Here is a 12,272-nt window from a genome sequence, read left to right as displayed (position 1 = left end):
AAATACTGAATTGTTAAGACAAATATAGTTCTGTTTTACTCTAGTAAACCCATGTTTCAGATTCAGGTTAATTTTTTTTTTGCAGTAATATCATCAATGCATTTTTTACCACTCTCAGTCTTTCCTCATGGCTTGTTTTTCTGGATGTATATTATAAAAAAGTAAGTTGTTTGGTCATCTAAATTATTACCTGAATACATACCACATTTGCATATTTTAAGTTAATATTACTGTCTCCATGGTGCTCAACTTTACAGCATGGAGAGCCATGGATTTGTCTGGACAAAGGCAAGGAAAACATGCAAACAATGACCACTTTAAAATTAGCTAAGACTTAGAAAAAAGAGATTTGAGATAGAGACCCTAAAAATGTTCAGCATTCACAGACAGAAAAAGTTTTAGTTTCTTCAGTCATTCTATCTTTTGAAGGTAACACATTGATTTGTCTTTTTTACCTTTGATGAATGTTCTGGAAGACTATTTTATCTTCCCCTGCCACAGTGTATTGTTGGTGAAGTTTATAATTATCAGGCTTATCATAAAACACTTTCAGAGGCAAATTAATCTCTCCATGTTTTAAAAAAACCTAAACAGTATTAACCTAAATCTGACTGTCCTGACAAATAACAAAATAAATGTTCTAGTTGTCGCAGACACCTTTTTGTGAAAATCCTTTTCTTGGGATTTTTTTCTTCCTGAGAAGCTGAGAGGCTTCAGGAACAAAATGTAAACAGTGGTTGTCTGCTGCTGTGGAATGCAACAGGTCCATCTGTGATTGGTCTCATCTGCTTGTTTGTAATTAATGGCCAATCACAGCAGAGCTGACTCAGATAGAGAGTCTGAGGCAGCTGCCTTTGTTATCATTCTTTTCTATTCTATTAGCTTAGCTAGCTTCTGAGATGAAACTTTTCCTTCTATTCTTTTAGTATAGTTTTAATGCAATGTATATCATAAAATAATAAATCAAGCCCTCTGAACATGGAGTCAACATTCTCGTCTCTTCCCTCACCTGAAAACCCCTGTGAACACCATTACATTCTAGTTGCCTATATGAACACTTTTTTTCAAAACAGGACTGCACATGTTTTAGCAAATTTGCACAGGTCTTCAAGAAAAACTGGAATCATCTTAAACCTGAAAGTTCACTACGCAAACTGAGAATGACCCTGCTAAGCCAGTTTCAAACTTGTGGAAAATAAAGCATTTAATAATATAAATTCTCATCTCCCCCCTAAAGAAACTGATTTAGAACAGATTTTGCTAGCATACTCCACATTTCTCACAATATGTCAGAAATAAGATATAAAATCAGTTTACTTTAAATAACTATTAAAGCTTTCCAGACCACCAAAGAGACATACTGTAGAAGCAAACAGTATGATCTCCAAGCTTGGTATTAGAGAGTTCTGAAGTAAAAAATTTCAAAAAATACTTTAAAAACCTGAATTTTATCATGCTGAACTCAACAAAAATAGTAGGGCCTGCAACTTTCAGAAGCACACGCAGTTGATAAAAAATGCACAGATAAAAAGGACAACCTGTGTATTTCCAAACAGCTCCTACTGTGAGTAGCTGGGCAGAAAAATAAAGCATAAATGGGAAAATAATAAAAAGACAAAGGAAAATACAAAGGTGGTCCAACATTAGCAAGGAAGTAAAATACTCATCAGCAAAAGGTAAGCTTTAGATAGCTGTTCTAGTAGTAAGAAAGCAGCTCCTTGTTCATGCATGGAGATTACAGGATTGAGATTGCAGTTGAGATTGCAGGATTCTAGCATAATTTTATGGAGAAATTGTGATGGTTGACCCTTGAAAAGGACGCCCTACCAACCTGAGGTAACAAGCATACCTGTGACAGACATCTGTTCATTTTGAGTTCCTTCTTTTGTTCAAATTTTTCAGAGCTTCATAAGATTTTTATTTATGTTTTTGTAATTGTCAAGTGAAAGACTAACTAAAGAGAAACACTTCAGTGGCTGAAAGTAAATGGACACTGTTTATCTTTCCACATGATGTAGGAATGTTCTTGAATCACCTTAAGGTTGAAATAGTCTCTATAATTTTATGCATCTTTATTCTTACCTGAAAGGACATGTAGCCATATAGTACCGAAGGTTAAGGGGAAAAAAGGAAACCTTTCACAGGTTTCACAGGGTCATATGTTAACATTTGTGAATGATTAATAAATAGCAAGCAACAGAGCATTATAATACCTAATTATATGCTCTTTAAGAATGCAATAATATGACAAGTATATAAAAAATCAAAAATGAAAAATACCTTATAAAATGAATTATCAAAATGTTGCCATGACATATATCAGCTGGTACACTGTCTACATCTGATGACATTTTGTAAAATCTGCCTCAGCCTAACCTTTTCAACCGGAAATACTGAGACACAAAAACACAGGTGGTAAATTAGAAAGTGAAAGAAAATTTCAGAAGAATGGTACATTAATTTTTTCAAGGTCTAAGGGAACCCCATTTTTAAGAAACATGCAGTATTTTATTTTCCTAACTACTGTTCTAAAATTTGCATACAGCCTTCTTCAACCAAATTTTGTGTAAAAAAAAGGTTGTTTTCATGTAGAAATTGTCTGAAAGTTACACAGTTTAAAAACACTATTATTATAATGATTGGCTATTTATCTAAAGTGACTAAGCAATATCTCTTCATTTCCTCTTTATTCTAGGTTCTTTTCTTCCAAATTAGTATTTTGATTCATCATGATTAGACTATTAATGAAATTTAGTCTGTGCACTATTTTTACACAATGCCCCTTTAAGTTGTCATTGTAGACCTACGAAATTTAAATTATTTAAATATTTGTAATTTCTCATGTTAAAAATAACATGCTAGATTACCATGTTAGAATAAATCATGCAGAACAGAAACAGTGATTCCCCTTTTAATAATTTTAAAGTCTTATTATACTTTTATTCAGAAAATACTTGAAGAGGAGGTGAATTGAGCTCTCTAATGCCACAAATACACAACAGGAGTTGGAGTGGAATGTAACGATTTAATGACTTGTAAAATCCATGATTTAAATGTCACCTGGCACACTTCAAAATGACTTTTTTCCTGTCCTTTAAAGAACAGAACTGGACTTGAAGTTTGACATTAAGTATGCTTCCACTATCTCCTACTGGAAAGCTGAATTTTCTGATTGCTAATCTAAGTGCAAACTGATACCATACTATTTCATAATAATTATGCTTCAGGCATTTTAAAAGGCATTTTGCTTCCTTGACAGAAGATGTTCTTCCATTATGGTGTAGATTTTCTCCAACAGACAATCAGGGGTGACAATGAAATACTGTGATAATTAAACAAGAGTGGCAAAATGTGAAAGCACGCTGCGTTAAGAACCCTATTTAGCATCACATTTAATTCAGTAATTCAAGCAAATATTGCTGATAAGATTACATGAAGAACTTAAGTATGAAGAAAAGCATGTCTCAATTACAGTACTACTGGTTCACAAGAAAAATAATTTTTCATATTCAGATAGCTAAAATCAGGACATGTCCATTTATTTATTATTTCTCTTGAACTTTTATTTAGTAATCCGTTATGGAAGACAGATCTTCCCCAGTACGAATACTGCCATACAACAGCCATCTCAACAGTAACACTGTGCTCAGAACTAATGTGTGTGGATCCCCATGAAATTTATTAATGGTATTTTGCCTCTTCCCACTGTGAGTAGTTCTGCTACTAATTCAACAGAAGTTTTCACCTGGGAAAATAGCAGTCCACTGAAATCCATGAGAACTAAGTGCCTCAAGTAATGATTAGCATGTCCTCATGGCATCTCCTGCATCAGACAGGAAACATTTAAGAGACTGATCATGAGCTCTCCCTGGAGTTATCTTCTACTCAATGAAATTGCCTGGAATCCATCTAGTAAGCTGTCAAACATGAATATGTGACTGCAAGATTTGGATATAAATCTGTACTACTGTCATTACAGTCAAATACAAACAAAGACAGCATTTGGAAAAAAAAAAAAAAGCTTAATACCATACCTGGCTCTTATTGGGAAGTTCTGAGCAATGTCTTTCATTACCTTTAAGGCGTCATAAACAGGGGTAGACATAATTCGAGTAGCTGCTTGAAAACTAAGATCTAGGATGGGGGATGAAAAATAAAATTAAAAAAAAAAGGAAGGCTGAATCAAAGTGAATAAGACATGCCTAGTTTAGCCTGATAAAATACTTCGTGGATGAAAAAATAGGTGAGCAAGAGGTGGAATGTTAACTTCTATTTTGTAATAATTTTAACAAGAAAAGAAATCAAAAGTAGGTTTCAGGACCCTTTCAACAGGCAAATAAGTTGTGATCTGTTGAAGCAACAACACCCAGTTGCTGCTATAGTGAGGAAGCTGTAAACTTAGGTCATACACTTAAAACCCTTCATAAACTGTTAATAATTTCCATTTTATGCTGAACAGCTAGGATCCAAATATTCAAATAGCACTGAGGCCAACTGACATCTTTTTACCTCCTTGCTTATCTCTGGTCAGGGCTGTCACTTACAGACCTCCCCTTGCAGCACCCTAACACAGCTGAGTGCTGTGTAAGGCACCTTGAGCAAAAAGTACTTACTAATTACTTACCTAAAATATAAAAGCTCTTGAAAGACAACTCTTGAATGGTGTTTAGGTTCATTTATAAATAGAAGTGTGCCCTATAGCTGAAGTAGTTTTGCTTAAATTTAGCTAGATTTTTACTTTGAAGCTAATTAAAGGAAATCAGAGAGAAGCTGAGCCATTAATTCAGCCACTGTAATTAGTCATTAAGAACGATCTAGAGAAAGCACCCTGTCATGTCAGCAGTAAGGGTATCAAAAAACTGCACCAAAAAATGTGGGGGCTGAAGACTGAAGATCCTGCACCATAAGTCAATACAAGTCTTCCTGACATAAATTAACAGCATCCCAACACTTAACTACTCAACACTAAGAACTGGTTCTTTGGGGAGCAGCACCAGTTTCCTTTTTTATATATGTAGCCATAACACCACAGAAAAGACTACCACTAAACAGAGATGTTGTACTGCCTTTTGAAGGTAGACATTAAAGGGATTGAAGTTTCATGGCTGCTTCAGCTTTAATATCAGCCAAGTGGCATCCAATCACACACAAAAAGAAAAAAAATAGTCCAACCCATTATTTTCTTTTCCAATTTATTTTTCAAAGTTGTTATCTCAAGAGAACTTTAAAGCAATATTTTTCAACAGTTTTTAATTTTGGACAAAGATAAATCCTGCAGTTGAACTTCACTGATAAAGGATTGCACATGAACTACAATTATCTCACACAGCTAATATCAGACTGGACATTGCTAGCAAGCTCTGTAAGATCAGGGTCCCAAAAGAAACTCAAGCTCAGATGATTGCTCAGTCTCCTTCACTGCACTAATATATAGGCAAACTAATTTTGATCAGGTTGTCCTCTAAAGCTGAAGACCGTAAGAGGGAAAATTTACTTGCATAAACTTGAATATTGTGACATTTTATGAGAGATTTATATTTAACTCAAGCTACTGAGCGTCCTGCAAGTCACCAGCACATAAGCTTTAGCAATCAATGCATTTGTTTTCCTTTTCTACAGGAAAGCTTTCAAAAGCATTTTCTTCCACTTGATATTATATTTTAAAAAGCTACCGATGTGAACTCCAGTATACTGATAAAATTTATAAATTAAAGGAAACAAGCTGTCCTAACATGTATTTCATCCTAACCTAGCAGTCATGTCAAAATTATATCTTTTGCCGGACCTCTAAAAAAAGTATCTAAAACAAGTTTTAATACCTGAGATGAAACATAAGGCAGAAAAACAGGTAATATATCTTTCCATCTTGTAAAATTACTTCAATGTTCCTTGAATTTCTAGCATGCAATACAAGGTTTCAGAACATGCCTTTTAAATACTTAAGGAATTAGGGTTTTTTTTATGAAATTATGTCTCTTCTTTTAAAAAAAGCTTTTATCATAATGTCAATACATTAAAATAACCAAAGAAACATTAAATAGAGTATTGTGTTAATTAAAAATAAAATTCAATACATACCCTGCATCTCCCAAACCTTCAGTGGTTCCATGTTGTTAGTAGTTTCAATTAGATGTTTTTTAAACTCCATGAGATTGTTTTTCAGATCAGGATGCATCCGTCTACAGTAAAACATTTTATTACAAAAAAGAATCAATTACATCCATCAATGTCTGCTCTTATCCACAGTACTGCTCACAGCTAACACTGTGTTCTTAGGATAACAACCAAGAATGAACTGTAATTCATTATTGAAACAAAAATATGGATTTTTGGGTGAGAAAGGTGATTTCTGAGGGCTAAACCCCAGTTAAAGAGAATTACAGAATCATTTAGGTCAGAAAGGAACTCCAAGGTCCTTAAGTCCAACCATTAGGGCAGCACTGTCAAGTCCACCACTAAACTATGTCCTGAAGTGTCCCATCTACCCAGGCATGGCAGCTCAACCACCCTCCTGGCCAGCCTATCCCAATGCTTGACAACTCTCCCTGTAAGGAAATTCTTACTGAATACCAGGAGTTCACTTATTTTGTAGTGATGTGTCTCAAAACCTGCCACATAAATGTAGATGGAATAAATGAAGTCAAAGATGGGATAGTATTAACATGCCATACAGGTAACTGTTTATTTAGCTCACTATGGGATGATGTATAAGTAACTCAACTGTACTATACATTGACTGTAACTGAATGCACTTTTTGTGGCATTAACTACAAGAAGTATAGGCAATACAAAGTTGAGAACACATTTTATAAACTGACAGCACTGACAAAATCAATCTACTGAGCACACAAATCGTCTGTCAGAGCTAAAGAACATGGTACACAAAAGCTTAGCTATTTGTTTTGAGAACATAATAGGTAGGTAAAAAAGTTTTGAGGACAAATATTTCAGAGCCTGCTATAAGATATGCTTGAAAAAATTCTCCATTAAATTTCTAAACATTTTATGTCTTCTGCTTACATTCATAACTATTTCGCAGCTGAGAAAAGTAAAACTTTTGACATGGCTGTAACAGAGGGACAATTTACAGACTACTGAAATATCTATTTCACCTCCTGTATGAAAAGGAGAAGAGGAAAAAAAACCCAATGAATCTAGAAACAATGTCAAAAAGATAGAATTATCTGACAGCTTCACAAATCAGTCACAGTGGAGAATCAAGAGACTAAGTATAGCTAAACCTAGCAAAACACAAGAAGAAAAAAAAGCTCAGATAAAGATATGGCATAAGCATTTGGTATTACCTGCTGTGCAGGATCTCAAACATATAGGTGAAACAACAGGGAAGCCTCAAGATCTGAGTGCACTTTTACCTCAACATGTTAGAGAACAAAAAGGCAGGAAGGGAGGGGATGGGCTCTCAAGAATTTAGACAGAATTAGCAGCTCTGAACTCTGAGATTTACAGGGTTTAGTGACAATATTTACAAACAAGTTTATTTCTTGTTTTAAATAATAAGAGAATGACATCTAGAGAAGACCCACATCCTCGAGGAATTTTGCTGAAGAAAAAAATTTAAAATCCATGACATGGATCTGTTACAGGAAAAGGGAAGCACTTTGGATGACTGATACCACAAAATGAATCCAGCTGAGGTCTGGAAGGAGTGCTAAGTAGGGTAACATTCAATTTCATTTAACAGACTGCAGCTTGGAGATAAGAGTTCCTGATGGAAGAGAATACAAACTCCAGAATGAGATGGTATCTATAATAAGCCCATCTTCCTAGAAGTATCACTCCTTAACTCTATGAAATCCATTACTATCCTTCTTAAAAACACCTTGTGGAGATACAGCACTTGTGTTTGGATTTTTTGTGCTACTCTTGCATTTTGAAAACAACATTTTGATTCTAATTATGTAACAAATGTGAAATCAAAATGTTCTAAGTTTTTGTTAGTGTTACCCAGGCAGATATTTTTAATTTAAAAAGTTTACTGTATACATTCTAAGATAATCAGAAAACTAAAAGCAATACATTGAAAATAACAGAATAAAAAATCGTTGCATCTTTATGTTCACAAGACATAAAAAATAAAAAAAATCATAATTTCCACCAAATTAAGTAATTTTCAACATAAATCTCAATTATTCTATTAAAAAAACCCAAGTGGTTGAGGTTCCAGAAACAAATGTAAAAATTTAATTATAACTTATATCAACTCACTTTAATTTGCCAAAGAGAAATCCTTGGACATCACTTTCCTCCTCCTCCTCTTCATCTTCCTCTTCTTTTGTCTCATTTGCTCCTGAATACATAACACATGTAGACAATATAAGCCAAGAAAGTTATTGTAGTATTATGTTTTCATGAATTATAAAACAGTTAATAGAAACATACAATCACAAAGTTGTCATTCTAACATGTAGTTTTAATTAAATTTATACTTACATATTTTGGCATCCAAATTAATTACTCTACAGAACTTTGCCACATCAAAATTAATTTTTAATATAATTCATTCAGTGGTAACAATTTCTATATAAAATTAAATAGGTGTGGTTTAACAGTTCACGTCACAAACCAGCCATTTCTCAGTTTGACTAAATGATAAGGTGTAACTCTCATCAGTCAGCTACTACCAAATTTACACTTGAAAAGCCTGATGACCTTAAAGCATTTGAATCTCCAGCTGGCATTCAAGGTAAAGTGTAGATCAGCTTCTTCCCCTTTAAAAAAACTGAACTATTTTTTGACATGACTCAAAGGTCATTAAACCTTAGTCTTACGAAAGAGAGTTAACTTTCCTGTTATCTTGTGAATGTCCCTGCAAAGTAATTTCTCTGTGTCCCCATGCTGTAGTTAGCACTTTCTATAGTAAATGTCTTATTGAAATACATTGTAATATGCACTAGTCCAAATTCTATATTCCATTCTACATCTTTTCTACAGAAGACTGTATTTCCACAGAAATTCAGAAAAAAAAATCAGTCTCCTCAGCCCTGAAACACTAATGCGTAGATACTGTAGCCATTAGACCATGAGTGATGCCAACAATCCTAGTAACTGAAGTACAAAGTACAAACAACCTCAAAATTACTGAGAGAAAGTAAACCAGATTGTGTTTTGAAGAGCCACAGAAAACAGCAATTAGAGTTTAGAAAATCAACTGTGTCCTAAGCACAGATCTTGACAAATGTTCTCATGTATTTTGACTTCTTAGTTCCTAATACCTGAGATTTCCTTCTGTAGACAGAAATTAAGTACAGCCTTCAAAATATTAATGACTAAATATTTTACAAACGGAAGATTTTAATGCATTTTAATAGTATCTCCAGAAAGATATCAAATCAATTCAAAAACCCACATACCTTTAACCTGGGTGTCATCTACTGCTTTATATTCTGTACTCTTTATTGCAAGTTCCACACCATATCCAGATAAATACATTTTCCTGGAAGTTGGTTTCTGCTTGACAATATTATTTTAACAGAAGAAAAAAACATAACTTACAAGATGTACTTAAAGGAGGTTAACAATATTAGATATTTTATAACTTTAAAATGTTATGACATTTAAGTCATTACTTAAATTCATCTTTCAATTCAAAGTGTGAGGCATACTGACAGTCCACTGAGAAGGCATGTAAAAGAAGGTGACAATGTCTTTTATCTCCTGCAAATCACAGAAAAGCTGGTCAAAATTGTAGTCTTTACACAATACTAGAACAGAGACTAGAACAGGCACAGCTCATAGCACCCTACACAATTACTGATGTCTCACAATTCACATTTTCAACTGATACTCATTTCTTTGTAATGTTGCCAGACTTCCAGGATGTTAAGAGGAAACACTCTATTTTTGCATTAGACTTACTCTTGAAAAAAGTTTGATAAAACAATCACTTTCTGCAAGGAGTATTAATAAAATGTATTAAAGTCTCAATGAGAAAAACAAGTTGCCACTTAGTAAAAACAAACAACAGCTACTTCTAACTTTGGAGTGGAAGTTTGACATTCAATAGGGTAATTACACAAAACATACTTATTTCAGAATACATGTCCTAATTTGACCCAAATGTATGCAAATCCCCTTTCCAAAATGCAATTTGCACATGCACAGCAGCAATTTCTTGAAAGCCTTTTGAGCTTTAGCTTGCAATTTCTAAGAAACTTTCTGTACTGAGAATCCTCCAGACTACAAGTGAAAACCCAGCAGGGCTGGGAGGCTTCTCTGTCCATCCACCAAGCAAAGGCAGAGGGAGCAGAGAGCACTCCATAAGTAGTCTCAGTGATACTGGTTAAAAAAAGAAAGAGACAGCAGAAAGACCCTACCTCTTCTGTTATCAATGTTCCCTCTTCTGGTATTTAATGTAAAAAAGGAGGGAGAATCCATCACAGTATGTACCAAAGAAGGTTGGTACAACCAATGGAGGTTGTGAGGAAGGAAGGGAAGAGAGGTCTGAAGAGAGAAAAGGTGCAGGCAAAAAGACAACATGCATTTGGGGAGACCATGATGCATAAGCCAGGCAGAGCAATGAGACATTTAATATGCAAGTAGGCATTTCATTGAAATAAAAGCATAAAAGAACAAAGTTCATTAAAAACTAAACCTCATAGAACTTTGAATTCAAGACTGGTTTCCTCAAATTCTCTATTTCATTACAGTTAGCAAACAACTCAAACTCATCTGCAAACTACCTATCTCATCTCCCTGAAATTCCTGGTCTACAAAAATCACAGCAACCTCTCACTCCATCAGATTATTTTCAGATTAGTCACACTATTTAAGAGCTGTACTTTGAATATAAATCACAAAAGCCTTCCAATACTCAAAACTGGAGACAATACAGTTCTATGTACTGGTATTTTTGTTGTTTTGTGTCGGGGAAAAGAGTAAGTTAAGAATTCAGAAACATAATGTTTCAAATAGTGACACTATGGAACACAAATATTTTTAAACTGGTCAATGATGTTGGCCATGACAGTCCATGCTGCTGTATCTCAATAAACATAAGATTATGTGGAGAATATGTAAAAAATATAATTAGTAATTTCTCAGTTCGATTCTCTATTCTACTTTTCATTTTTCTAATTCCTGTTACTAATATGTTCAGTCTGCTGCACCAAGATTCACCCAAGATCTAACACTGTACAAAACCAAAAAAGAAGTATTTCAAGATCAGTAATGCAATCAGTGCTTGCAGGCAGGACTGGGAATGTTACCATGCTTTCCTGGCTTCATAGTTTGTATTTGGTGAATTACTTACCTAGAGAGTTTTAATATTAGAAAATTTTCTAATATTAGAAAATTATGTGTATTACACATAATTTAGGCAATGCAGAAATAAATGTAGAAAATTTGTTTTGTCAATAAGCAAGTAAAGCAAAGACAGAATGTTAACAGTTTACTGAAACAATGTTGATGTTTACTGAAACAATGTTGATTTGAATTGCATACCTGAACATAATGCCGGAGAACATAAACAATTTCCTCCTTTTGTGCCTTCTCAGATAAAATCTTGTGGAATTTGACAAAGTCTCTTGTGCCCATTTCTGCATACAGAATAACCACTGGGCCATCCTCTTTGAGAACTGGGAATTTATGGTCTACCTTATAAAGATATGGCCTGGGTCTGGTTTTAAAATAAATAATGGTGATATTATGAAGTCAGAAAATTACTAAAACAGTGGCAGTTTTTCTACTTCATAATTAATAAAACTAATAAGTGTTTATACACTAAAATTATACAAGCCATGTTAAAATCATCACAAAATAATGATTGCTCACAAACAAACCCAGAACAACAAATTCATAAGTTTAAGAAACTGAAAAATCAGCACCAGCTATAAATAACTGAAATATATTTTATCAAATCACAACACAAAGCATATGAAAAGCATAGCACTTGGAGATTTTGTGCATCAGTAACAGCTTGAAACTTTTAATTTGAATGATACATTACATCTATCAGAGATGCACAGAACAATCAGTGAGTAACAGAGTAGCAGAGGGAGATTCTGTGAAGTTTGAGAAAGCTGTCTATGCACCTGGAAACTAACTGGGGTTATACTATTTTGAAACCATCAGGCTCTGTTAATTTAGCTAATTGTGCAAATTTTGACTGCCTACCTACACTCCTAATTGAAAACCAGGACTAGAAAAGTTATGCTGCAATGGTTTCTTAGATGAATAAAGACATCTTCTGAATAAAACCTGAGAAAGATGGAGAAGTAACAGAGGATATAATTGAGCAATACACTCAAGGTACT

The 12,272-nt window shown here is 34.0% G+C and overlaps 1 protein-coding gene across 2 annotated transcripts in view; it reads right to left on the bottom strand.

Moving 5' to 3' along the window:
* Positions 1-12,272, bottom strand: part of UGGT2 (UDP-glucose glycoprotein glucosyltransferase 2) — a 75,220-nt gene that overhangs the window by 48,718 nt on the left and 14,230 nt on the right. For both annotated transcript variants that reach the window (XM_054652360.2, XM_077173553.1), the window contains exons 5-9: positions 11,461-11,635; positions 9,372-9,468; positions 8,227-8,308; positions 6,079-6,179; positions 4,035-4,134 (exon numbers count right to left, since the gene is read on the bottom strand). In XM_054652360.2, the coding sequence (XP_054508335.2) occupies positions 4,035-4,134; positions 6,079-6,179; positions 8,227-8,308; positions 9,372-9,468; positions 11,461-11,635 (555 nt within the window). The remainder of the gene's footprint in view (positions 1-4,034; positions 4,135-6,078; positions 6,180-8,226; positions 8,309-9,371; positions 9,469-11,460; positions 11,636-12,272) is intronic.

Source organism: Agelaius phoeniceus, chromosome 2 (genome assembly GCF_051311805.1).
Source record: "Agelaius phoeniceus isolate bAgePho1 chromosome 2, bAgePho1.hap1, whole genome shotgun sequence".
In the NCBI taxonomy this organism is placed as follows: Eukaryota; Metazoa; Chordata; class Aves; order Passeriformes; family Icteridae; genus Agelaius; species Agelaius phoeniceus.
The sequence above is the reverse complement of the archived record's forward strand: the minus strand, read 5'-3'. Positions and strand labels throughout refer to the sequence as shown.